The 13,283-nt window shown below is 41.1% G+C and overlaps 1 protein-coding gene across 6 annotated transcripts in view; it reads right to left on the minus strand.

The window, feature by feature from the left end:
• NFXL1 (nuclear transcription factor, X-box binding like 1) overlaps positions 1-6,146 on the minus strand; it is a 53,200-nt gene extending 47,054 nt beyond the window's left edge. Inside the window, exons 1-3 of one of the 6 annotated variants that reach the window (XM_067735888.1) lie at positions 6,008-6,146; positions 5,428-5,673; positions 2,616-2,792 (exon numbers count right to left, since the gene is read on the minus strand). In XM_067735888.1, the coding sequence (XP_067591989.1) occupies positions 2,616-2,792; positions 5,428-5,671 (421 nt within the window). In that variant the 5' untranslated portion in view covers positions 5,672-5,673; positions 6,008-6,146. Of the gene's footprint in view, positions 1-2,615; positions 2,793-5,427 lie in introns of all 6 variants that reach the window. The other 5 variants (XM_067735891.1, XM_067735890.1, XM_067735889.1 and 2 more) reach the window with 5 other exon arrangements.
• Positions 6,147-13,283: the final 7,137 nt, after the last annotated feature.

Raw genomic sequence — 13,283 nt, forward strand, 5'->3', positions numbered from 1 at the left:
TATTTTAAACCAATATCGAAGTTTGAAGAGATTCTTAAAGGCAGACTTAATAATCATATTCTGTGTACTTATTCTGCTTTCTGACACAGCTGGCTCTAACAAATGTATAACATTTTAAAATTTCATCTAATTTAACAGCTAACATGTAAAATAGAATATGAAAACAAGATGAACACGCTTTAATAAAATAAAGTCTAATCTTATACTCATAAAATTTATGTAAGATTTCTTTGAAAAATGTGTTAAAATTTGGCTGCAGCAATAAAGTATACTGCCCAAGATGTCACGACAGATAGCATGGCATTTGAAGTCATGCATAAAAAGATCACTCTGGCAACTGAAGAAAAATGAGTGTGAAGGAGGCCAAGACTGGAAACATGAAGTACCTGAAGTTAAGAGGCAGTTAACAGCAGATAAAGCAAAAAATGACCTCGAGCAAGTTAATGCGTCTGTCCCAGTTTTCTCATCTTTAAAATAGTAACAATAGTAATAGTAATATCTACCTCACAGAGTTAATATGTGGATTTAATCCACATATTAAACAGCTGTAGGGGCCTGAATTAAGGTGATGATAGCATGTGGGGAGTGGTGGGATGAATTTAAGAAATTGAGGAAGTAAAACTCAGCAGGACTCGGTGACAATTAGATTGTGTTGCTTTGAAAAGTCGATGTTCAGAAGGAAAGAGTGCTGTGTTAGACGAGCTGTCTGACGGGCAGAGGGAAGGAGTAGTAGCGAATAAAACACACTCATGCGTGTATATGCCAACCCTGCTCCCAGATTTCTGGCTTAGGTAGGTGACTGGGAAAATTATAGTATTAATAGAGATAAAGGGAACAAGAGAAGAAATAAGTTATCTTTCAACATATGTTTGTGTTTCCATAGGCCAGCAAGACAGCGATACCCATCAGGAAGCTGACCATTCAAGTTTGAAATCTGAGATATCACAAAAGTATAAAGGCTGTGCTCAGACAGAAAGAACGAACTTCTCTGGTAAAGTTTTGGTATTCAATTCACTAATATGAGATGGGAACCATCTCATGACCCTGGCATTTATCATTCTAAAGTTAAGTGATCAGATTTCCTTACTTTGGTAGAGGCAAAGTACAGAACACAAAGGAACGAAAATCAAAATATTTATGGATTTGACATAATACCGTATAAGAAAAATTGCCTTAACACTTTAAGATGAAAGCCATGTTAAAAATTAATAAAAGTGGGACTTCCCTGGTGGTGCAGTGGTTAAGAATCTGCTTGCCAATGCAGGGGACAAGGGTTCGAGCCCTGGTCCATGAAGATCCCACATGCCGCAGAGCAACTAAGCCCATGTGCCACAACTACTGAGCCTGCGCTCTAGAGCCCGCGAGCCACAACTACTGAAGTCCGCGTGCCACAATTACTGAAGCCCTTATGCCTAGAGCCCGTGCTCTGCAACAAGAGAAGCCACCACAATGAGAAGCCCGTGCACCGCAACAAAGAGTAGCCCCTGCTCACTGCAACCAGAGAAAGCCCGCACGCAGCAACAGAGACCCAACACAGCCAATAATAAATAAATAAATTTTTTAAAAAATTAATAAAACTTACAAATGATAAAAGTTTTCTAAACACTAGACAGAAATACTGAGTTATATCACTGAATTTCCTATTTAAAAATAAAATCTGTATCTAGAGTGGTTTCAGTGAGGTCTTCTTGAAGCAGGATACTTGAGGTTACTTTCTATGAAGTTCTCTAAAAGCAAGAAACCTCCTAACCTTAAGGTTCCTCTTTATCAATTTTTACGTGGCTCAACCAGACTTCTTAGTCAAGCTTCCTAATCTTAATTCCTTGGCAGATATGGTAAATTCCTTGGAAAGCTTTTTGATGATGTGTACCTATGTTCATGATGCCGTCAATATACTCAGGCAACTAATACGGATAATGCATGCAAGAATGTTTCCAATAATGCCTGTAAGCATAAAATGTGGAATGTGTAAGAGACTTACATTTAAAATAATCTACTTCTACACTTAGTCCCAAATCTTCACAGTGACATCACTTTGGCCGTCTCTCTCACAAACAAATGTGGCTTTGAGAGTAACCCGGATATATACAACATATAATGTGATTAAACACTTCAGACCTGAGGAGACTTAGATTTTTTTTACATATAAAAATCAGAAGTTGTAAGATATAAAATAAAGGAATTAAGTCAAGAAATGAAATTGACTTCAAGATACATTTAACATGATGACAAAGAGAATAATGAAGAATAGATTTAAAGGAGTATTCAAAGTCCTCAAGTGCAATCAAATCATCATTAGGAACAACCTGACCCCACTCATTGCACAGGGACCTTTGGCATCCCCCTCCCAGCATTCTAATGAAATGCCAATTAAACACAAAAGAGAACTTCTAAGGCTGTAAGAGACATTGCCATCCTATTTGCTTTATAGAAAGATTAGCGTTATACAACGTATAACTCAAATAGTAAAAGGTACAAAAATTCAACTCTACAACACAAAAATGCTCATTCTTAAGATGCAAAACCTATTCCACATAGAGTAAAGGTGTCAGAAAAAGTCAGGAATGTATTTTCATTGATGTAAAAATGTCAAAATTGAAAAGCTCATACAGTACCTGTCTGAGTAGTGTAAGTTATAAATGTATTAGCAACTATTTTTCCTCTTTTTCCTTCAAAATCCTCATCTCCTTCTTCCTCAGATGAAGAGTTAAGGTGTTCTTCAACAAGTTTTTTGGCTGCAGCTTGATTAGCCTTCTTGATTTCCTCAAATTTCTTTTGAGACATCAGCTCTGCTTAAAAGAAAAAAAATGAGTTTCATTTCTGCAAAACAATCTCTCAAAAAGCAAGGCATGATATACCAATACATTATTAAAATACAGATTTAAAAGTCATCTTTGGCGCATTCTATTTCACTATCATCCATGAAAAAAGTATTTTCAAATTTCTTGTCACACGAGTAAAGAGAATACCACAATACAAACTTACACTTTTGTTAAATATTCCGCTAAATGCCAACTAATTGTTCTCGAATGACTAACAAATCAATTTTTAAAATTATAAAGCTATGATAAAGTATCAAAAAACTGGTGATCAACCTCAAAACAGGATATTAACAAAATTGAAGTGAGATGTTTAAAAACTGAATGGTACACAGTGATTTTTAAAACAAGGGAAGCATACCCACTGGGAGCACATCAGAATCAGCAGAGTCAGGCGCTTTCTCAAACCATCCTCTTGCACACTATAACCCAGCCTGTCTTGGCCCACCAAAGACCTTGCACAAACAGTATTCACTGTCTACCCACTATGTTTACAATCTGCTTCTTAGAAAGCTCAAGGACTTTGTGTCTTTATTAAGATGTGGTCACAAATCATACTTATTTAACATTAATCCCATACAAAATATTGCTAACATGGAAAATATGTCTCTTACAACAACTTCATTCCAAAAAGAAATGTTAAGTAAGTTTTGGATTAGTTCTTCTGCTATTCTGTTTAGCACTGTCTGTACCTGTTTTTTTTTTGTTTTTTTTTTTTTGCAGTATGCGGGCCTCTCACTGTTGTGGCCTCTCCCGTTGCAGAGCACAGGCTCCGGACGCGCAGGCTCAGCGGCCATGGCTCACGGGCCTAGCCGCTCCGCGGCATGTGGGATCTTCCCGGACCGGGGCACGAACCCGTATCCCCTGCATCGGCAGAAGAACGCCCAACCACCGCGCCACCAGGGAAGCCCTGTCTGTACTTCTTGTTACTTGCTTAATAACACAAAAAGAATTAAATTACTTCACAGCACTTTCCCAATGAGACTTCAAACTCCTCAAGAGCAAGGACCATGAAAATTCTCTGCAAGCATTAAGTGTTAATAAACTCTTCTGGACAGCAACCATAGTTCAAGAAAGGAGTCACAACATACTAAACTGATCTTAATTCATTAGTGCCCATAATTAGTGCCACTTTACGCTTGAAACTGATGAGCCACTAAAAATACAAACTTTCTTATTTTAGGTGGTGTATTTGTACTTAATGATGCTTTATCTTTTATTTTCCTCATGAAATGTTTTCCTTCTCTTACTGCAGCCAGCTTGGCTGGGGACTACTCAGTGTTTCAAGTAAAACTGGAGGAAAATGTACAGTGCCCACATCGGAATCTTTGAGTACTAGGAGAAACGTAATTGCTATAAGATATATGACTCAAAACGTTATGTACAATAAGATGATAAATGTCATTATGAGAAATGAGCACTTAAAAGACATTTTTTAAAAGGCTGAATTAGACAGATATAATAAAAACATTCATAACCTGATCAATGGACCTACATAAGATCATCTCAAAGAAAGCTGACAAAGCAACCTTACCATATATTATTTCTTACGGTCAAATCTCAATTATCCAGTTAAAGGATGCTTGGTTTTCTACTATCCACAAAATCCAAGAAAGCTTACCAAAACCGTTCACAGTTCTCCCTCTCGCACACCTCACCACCACCACTATCATAAACTCAGTAACCAAGAGAATACCACTTATCTTTAAAATTAGCTTAGGAGACATTCAGGAGCTCAATTTGCTCCTCCCCGCAAAAAATATATTTTGAAAAATACATTCTAAATACAACAATAAAATGATTTTAGGGATTATTCTCTTAGCCCCCTGAATTCTTTCATTAGTATGGACAACTTAGAATTGCGTGTGTGCTCCCAGGCTCCACTAAAACACTGCCTTGGATGAAGGATTATTGAAAGCTGGAGAAGGCCACACCAGATACATCCCAGAAAGGACATGAAATTTGTAACTAGGAACCGCAGTTGAAAAAAGTACCACAAGCTCAAGTGTTTACAGAACATAGATAATTAAAGTTACTAAACTAAGGCAATCAAATAAAAATGGAAAATGACAACTGGCCCCAGAAGTAGGAAACACAATGTCAAGTGGAAAGCCTAAACCCAATCTAAATAAGATTTCTGCGCCTCAGCCCAGCCGACTGTTGCCACGCACAAAAGTACCAATGCCACAATACCTTATCTTACAAGAAAAGTTGTTAACCAGATTTTTATGAGATTTTAAAAAGAAAAACCAAAAAACTGCTGGCAACCAATTCAGATTTAATGCATTGTGTTAACCAAACCAAACTATAGGCTAAATCAGCCTCCCAGGCCACTGTCTGCAACTGGGGGGATTCAGTAGGCAAAAAAGAGTGAAGGGAAGAACATTGGACGGAGAAGTAACACTGATTAATATCAATTACAGTGATGATGAAAGAGGTGTGATGGGAATCGGCCTAGAATGAGTAGCTGCCTGAAAGGTTTGAGAAGTGAGACCAATAATAAACTCCCGAAGGAGAAGGAAAGAAATGGATGCGAAGGCAGTTCTGACTAGCAAGTGCCTTAGTAGGTAGGCATCCAGGTGAGCCCGAGGACGGGAGCCATTCTCACCACTGGCCACGGAAGTCTGCGGCGCTTCAGATCCCGCGGGGCTGCGCCGGGCTGAGCTACCTGCAGCCGCAGGGGTTGCAGCTCCACCGGGAATGGGGCCAAGGCCAGCAGCGCCCACCGACCCCTTCTCTCGCCCTCCTCCGGCGCCGCGAAGATGGACTCCATTTCCTGGGGAGGGGACCGCAGTGGCCCGTCCTCGGGCTCGGCCTCGGCCACTGGCCACCTGGCGCCAGGAAGCTTCCATCCCTGTAGAGGAAAAAAAAAAGAGTGGAAGGAGCGTGAGCGCGGTGGTACCAAGGCGGGGAAAAAGGACAGCGGGGGAAGCCGGTGTGAGAGGCGGAATGAGGACGGCCTCCGCGGGGTGGGGACCGGGTTTGAAAAGGTCGCGGCCCTGTCTCTCCCAGAGGGCGAGTCCCCGCTGAGCCCGGGCTTTGGAGATGTATCGAAGAGGAAGAGGACTAGGCAGAGAAATGGACCGCGAGTCAAGGGGCATCCAGCGCCGAAGAAGGAGAACCTGGGAGGAGGAAAGCGCCTCCTCGGACTCAGTTGGAGCGCCGTTACGGGAGAACTGCAGACTGACCCAGCGGCTGCCGCCGGGAACCAACTGCAGTAGCGAACCCAGAGGAAAGAAAGCTACGTCCCCTTACTGACGGCGCCCGCTTTCAACGACTACAGTTCCCAGAAGCCCCCGCCCACCGCTCGCAGAACGCGTGGCATCACTAGCCGCTTCCTCATCCGGAACCGTGTCTGGGGGGGGGGGGGGGGGGCGGGGGGAAAAGGCCTCGGAACGCATGCGCTAACTGAAGCGGGCCTTCGGAAACTACAATTCCCGGCGTGCTTTGGAGCTCGGACAGGGTGGGCACACAGAGAGGGCGCAAGGTGGGGCGGAGGTGTTCAAAACCCAGAGGATGCCGCTTTTTCCGTGCGACTACCCTAAACCCAGCTCGGTATCGGGAGGCTATCTCAGGGGTCGTAATTGACTGCCCGCCATCTTTAGCCTCGCCTTCGGGCTTTCTGGTGGTAGGAAACTTCTCACAGAAGGGAGGAGGCACTTATAAAGAAGACGCTTCGGTGTTGGGGAAGAGGGAGGGAAAGCTGAGGGCGTGTTGCGGAAAAGTGGCTGGAGTGGAGAAAGTGCACTTCTGAATTGTAAAAGCAATGTAGAGGATAAATCTAACGGCATTATTATCATAGTCCTTTATAGTTAACAATATACTTTTCCTGAAGCAGGCCGATTTTTACCGTCACGACAGCTCTCTAAAGTAGCCTTTATTAAGGAGAGTAGGAAGGAGCCAGGTCTGGTCCTGATTCTTCTGACTTCGCTGTTTTCAATAAGAAATAAAGAAAGAGGAGGGAGTGGGAGAAATTTCAAAAATTCGGGGCTGTATCTGGGATTGAGAAATACACTGATTGCTGTTTGGGACTACACGGTCCTTTACAAGCCTTCAACCTAATTAATTCCTCTACATTAATAATAAGTACCGGGCTTCCCTGGTGGCGCAGTGGTTGAGAGTCTGCCTGCCGATGCTGGGGACATGGGTTCGTGCCCCGGTCCGGGAAGATCCCACATGCCACGGAGCGGCTGGGCCAGTGAGCCATGGCCGCTGAGCCTGCTCGTCCGGAGCCTGTGCTCTGCAACGGGAGAGGCCACAACAGCGAGAGGCCCGCGTACCGCAAAAATAATAATAATAATAATAAGTACCTAATATTTATATAGCATTTATTAAGTTCCAGGCATTATTCAAAGCGTTTTACATATATATGTATATTAACAATGTGGTACTCACAATAATCCCCATTTTACAGCTGAGAACACTGAAGCACAGACAGGTTAAGTAAGTTGCCCTTGTTATAGCCAGGTATTATTACCGATTCCATTTTTTAAATTAGGAAACAGAGACACAGAAAACTTTCTTATTCAGCATCCTAGCAGAGCCAGGATTGCAACTGAGCTGTGTGAATCTTGGACTATGCTCTTAAAAACGCCATACTGTATTATTACTGTGAGAAGGTATTTAATGTTTACCTAGAAATTCCAGTTACTTTTAGAGGACCTAATCAGGCAAAAAGACTCACATAATCAGTTTTTCCCCTGCCATATTATACAATGATAATTGATAATCATAATAATTACTGTGGCATCAAAAAGAATGTTATGTGCTCTCTGAATGAGCAAACATTTATTATAGTATTATAGTAAAGTTTAGTAGTGGAGAGCTGATATATATCATAATGTGGAAGCATATGTAAATTGAGAATACATTTCAAAAGCTACCATTGCTGTAATTTTTACTTTGAAACTTCAGATAACATTTGAGGAAAACAAGAGTTCTTTCTGTTTATCAAAAGGGAACATGAAAAATATATGAAGCTGATAAATATATAGTTAAGATTATAAACATTGAGAAATATAATTGTATAGTTCTAATTAATCTTAATTCTTAAAAATACTACCCTCAAGAATAGCTAAAAACAAAAGACTGGCTAACTGTTGGCAACTGGAACTCTCATACTTACTGTTGGGAGTGGAAATTGGTTCAAACACTTTCGAAAAATGTTCAGCAGTATCTATTAAAGCTAAACAGGACTTACTACTAAAGCATGGGACCAAGCAGTTACACTTCTGAATATATACTGAAAGACATGAGTGCATAGCTCCACAAAAACTCATGTTTATAGCAGCTTTAGTCATAATAGCCAAAAACTAGGAATAACCCTCATGTCTATCAACAGGAGAATTTAAAAATTAATTGTGGTATATGCATATAATGGAATGCTATGCCAAAAAAATATATATACGTGTAGCAAGATGGGTGAATCTCAAAAGATATCATGTTGAACAAAAGAGGCCAGATGCAACAGAGTACAGTAGGTTCCCTACTTACGAACCTTCAAGTTGCGAGCTTTCAAAGATGCAAACGTCTGTTCGCATGTCCGATCACATAAGTTAGTTCACGTGTCTGGTGTACACTGTCACATGTGTGCATTGTTTACAAGTGGTTGTGCTTTTGTGTACTTTACTATACAGTACTGTATAGAGTACAGTGGTACAGTATCTTTATTTCAAGCCCAGAATGTCCAGAAGCAAGAGTAAAAGCAGTGATGATGTAGCTTGTACTGCTAAGAAGCGCCAGGAATTGGAGGCCCAGAGAAAGGACGAAGAGAGACAAGAAGAAGAAGAAGTAACTGAAGAACCAAAGAGATTCACAACGCAGGAAATGGCAAGGGGATTTTCTTTATTTGAGGAGGCACTTAGTTTTTGAGGCACAGGAGAAGAACATAGAACGGTACACGAAGGTTGCAGCAACCCTTCAGAATGCAATCCCGTGTCATCTATGAAGAGAAAAAAAGAGCTACTACCCAGACATCACTGGATCATTTTTTCAAGAGGGTAGATAGAATGAATCCAGCAAGGGACCATCACCTGTGCCATCAACGTCAGGCGTGAGTGAAATTGCAGCTCGCCCTCCGTCTCTTATTGCTGATGATCCTTCAGCCCTACCATCTCCCACCTCCTCTCCCTCCTCCAGTCAGTAACTCTTCTTACCTGTTCACTCGATGTCACCCCCTGTATGCCAGCTGTTGTACTGCACTACTGTACTTTTCAAGGTACTGTACTGTAAGATTTAAAATGTTTTATTTTTTGTATTTTTTTAATGTATTATTTGTGTGAAAAGTATTATAAACCTATTGCAGTACAGTACTGTATAGCGGACTGTGTTAGTTGGGTACCTAGGTTAACTTTGCTGGGCTTACGAATAAATTGGACTTTGAACGTGCTTTCAGGATGGAAGTTGTTCATATGTAGGGGACTTATTATACCTACTTGTGAATCCAATTTCATGAAGTTCCTGAACAAGTAACAGAAGCCAGATTAGTGCCTATTTCTTGTAGGGGTGGGAGGATTTTAACTGGGAAGAGCAATAAGGTATCCTCCTGAGTGGTGGAAAAATTCTATCTTGATCTAGGTAGTAGTTTCACTTATGTGTACACATGTAAAAACTCAAAAAATTATACATTTATGATTTGTGCAATTTACTGTATGAATGATACACATCAATTTTTTTTTTTTTTTTTTTTGCGGTACGTGGGCCTCTCACTGTCGTGGCCTCTCCCGTTGCGGAGCACAGGCTCAAGTGGCCCAGCTGCTCTGTGGCATGTGGGATCTTCCTGGACCGGGGCACAAACCCGTGTCCCCTGCATTGGCAGGCAGACTGTCAACCACTGTGCCACCAGGGAAGCCCCACATCAATTTTTTAAAAGAATTATGAAATTAAAGATGATACAAATAGATGGAGAGATATACCATGTTCTTGGATTGGAAGAATCAACATTGTGAAAATGACTCTACTACCCAAAGCAATCTATAGATTCAATGCAATCCCTATCAAACTACCACTGGCATTTTTCACAGAACTAGAACAAAAAATTTCGCAATTTGTATGGAAACACAAAAGACCCCGAATAGCCAAAGCAATCTTGAGAACGAAAAAAGGAGCTGGAGGAATCAGGCTCCCTGCCTTCAGACTATACTACAAAGCTACAGTAATCAAGACAGTATGGTACTGGCACAAAAACAGAAAGATAGATCAATGGAACAGGATAGAAAGCCCAGAGATAAACCCACGCACATATGGACACCTTATCTTTGATAAAGGTGGCAGGAATGTACAGTGGAGAAAGGACAGCCTCTTCAATAAGTGGTGCTGGGAAAACTGGACAGATACATGTGAAAGTATGAGATTAGATCACTCCCTAACACCATACACAAAAATAAGCTCAAAATGGATTAAAGACCTAAATGTAAGGCCAGAAACTATCAAACTCTCAGAGGAAAACATAGGCAGAACACTCTATAACATAAATCACAGCAAGATCCTTTCTGACCCACCTCCTAGAGTAATGGAAATAAAAACAAAAATAAACAAAAGTGACCTAATGAAACTTCAAAGCTTTTGCACAGCAAAGGAAACCATGAACAAGACCAAAAGACAACCCTCAGAATGAGAGAAAATATTTGCAAATGAAGCAACTGACAAAGGATTAATCTCCAGAGTTTACAAGCAGCTCATGCAGCTCAATAACAAAAAAACAAACAACCCAATCCAAAAATGGGCAGAAGACCTAAACAGACATTTCTCCAAAGAAGATATACAGACTGCCAACAAACACATGAAAGAATGCTCAACATCATTAATCATTAGATAAATGCAAATCAAAACTACAATGAGATATCATCTCACACCAGTCAGAATGGCCATCATCAAAAAATCTACAAACAATAAATGCTGGAGAGGGTGTGGAGAAAAGGGAACACTCTTGCACTGCTGGTGGGAATGTGAATTGGTTCAGCCACTATGGAGAACAGTATGGAGGTTCCTTAAAAAACTATAAATAGAACTACCATATGACCCAGCAATCCCACTACTGGGCATATACCCTGAGAAAACCAAAATTAAAAAAGAGTCATGTACCAAAATGTTCATTGCAGCTCTATTTACAATAGCCTGGAGATGGAAACAACCTAAGTGCCCATCATTGGATGAATGGATAAAGAAGATGTGGCACATATATACAATGGAATATTACTCAGCCATAAAAAGAAACGAAATTGAGCTATTTGTAATGAGGTGGATAGACCTAGAGTCTGTTATACAGAGTGAAGTAAGTCAGAAAGAAAAAGACAAATACCGTCTGCTAACACATATATATGGAATTTAAAAAGAAAAAAAATGTCATGAAGAACCTAGGGGTAAGACAGGAATAAAGACACAGACCTACTGGAGAACGGACTTGAGGATATGGGGAGGGGGAAGGGTGAGCTGTGACAGGGCGAGAGAGAGTCATGGACATATACACACTAACAAACGTAAGGTAGACAGCTAGTGGGAAGCAGCTGCATGGCACAGGGATATCGGCTCGGTGCTTTGTGACCGCCTGGAGGGGTGGGATAGGGAGGGTGGGAGGGAGGGAGACGCAAGAGGGAAGAGATATGGGAACATATGTATATGTATAACTGATTCACTTTGTTATAAAGCAGAAACTAACACACCATTGTAAAGCAATTATACCCCAATAAAGATGTTAAAAAAAAAGAATTATGAAATAAAACATAGAAAAAATAAGACATCTGAATACCTTTATTGTCCAGTGATTTAAATAACTGTGGTTTAATTGTATTTATTCGTCCATTACTGACATGTCTTCCTTTTTTTTTTTATTGGAGTAAAATTGCTTTACAATATTGTGTTAGTTTCTGTTGTACAATGAAGTGAATAAGCTATATGTATACCTATATCCCCTCCCTTTTGGACCTCCCTTCTCCCCTTCCGCCTGCCCATCTAGGTCATCACTGAGCATCAAGCTGAGCTCCCTGTGTTATACAGCAGGTTCCCACTAGCTATCTATTTTACACATGGTAGTGTATTTATGTCAAACCTGATCTCCCAGTTTGTCCCACCCTCCCCTTCCCCCCAGCCGTGTCCACATGACCATTCTCTACATCTACGTCTCTATTCCTGCCTTACACCTCACACTGGTCAGAATGGCCATCATCAAAAAATCTACAAACAATAAATGCTGGAGAGGGTATGGAGAAAAGGGAACCCTCTTGCACTGTTGGTGGGAATGTAAATTGATACAGCCACTATGGAGAACAGTATGGAGGTTCCTTAAAAAGCTAAAAATAGAACTACCATACGACCCAGCAATCCCACTACTGGGCATATACCCTGAGAAAACCATAATTCAAAAGGACACAAGTACCCCAATATTTATTGTAGCACTATTTACGGAAACAACCTAAATGTCCAATGATAGATGAATGGATAAAGAAGATGTGGTACATATATACAATGGAATATTACTCAGCCATAAAAAGGAACAAAATTGGCTCATTTATAGAAATGTGGATGGATGTAGAGTCTGACATGTCTTCCTGATATGGATTCTTTTTGCCAGTGTATCCATACATGCCTCCCTAAAAACATTTACCTTTGACAGATACATCTATACTTAGGTAAACATGGTGCCAGTTATCAATATATTGCCCCTCAACTCCAATTCACCCTTCAATATATGCTCTGGGACAGAGGACAGAACTCCTTTAAACATCTCCACAGACAGCACAATGTTAAGTTTTCTCAGCAGAGAGCACTGGAGAGGCATTGGAGGAGGGAAGACAATCTCCTGTTATTTCCTGCTGCTATACAGTGGAGTCAGCAACCTTGCAGCCTTTGCCTGGCCTGGAGATAAACTTCCGAGCAGCCCTCTCAACATGGAAACTGACCCCAGGCTCTTCTGCTCACACTGGTACCCTGAGTCACTGCTCACTTTGCAGCTGACACCCCCTCCCAATAACTGCCACCCTCCCAGTGCAGACCCAGACACAGCACACCTGTGCCTTGGCTCCCATTCCCTCTGCAAGCTCACCTCCACTGGTTCCTGATCACCTGTACTCCAGAGGAGACTGCAGAACAGCTGTGGCCAGGACAAACCAGCAAGCTTCTCTGCTATCCAGTGGGCTCAATTACACCTTCTCCAATAATATCTGAACCAGCCTTAGGGAGGGGGACCCTTCTAAGTTTGTCCATCTTTGGGTATTCTCCCTGAGCCCTAGAATACCGTACACAGTTTCCTTCTAGTCATTCTTTTATCAGGACTCGATAATTCTTTATATTAAACTTAACCCACTGTGTGGTTCCTATTCTTGATTGGACCCAGACTGATACAAGCACTGTATACATTTTATATCAGTTTTACTTGACATACTGGATATGACCCAATCAAACTGACAGCAAAAAAAAGAAAAAGAAAAAAATGTTAAGAAGGAAATAAAGGGAAAAAGTGTTAAGGAA

This window comes from Pseudorca crassidens, chromosome 4 (assembly GCF_039906515.1).
Source record: "Pseudorca crassidens isolate mPseCra1 chromosome 4, mPseCra1.hap1, whole genome shotgun sequence".
NCBI classification, from domain to species: Eukaryota; Metazoa; Chordata; class Mammalia; order Artiodactyla; family Delphinidae; genus Pseudorca; species Pseudorca crassidens.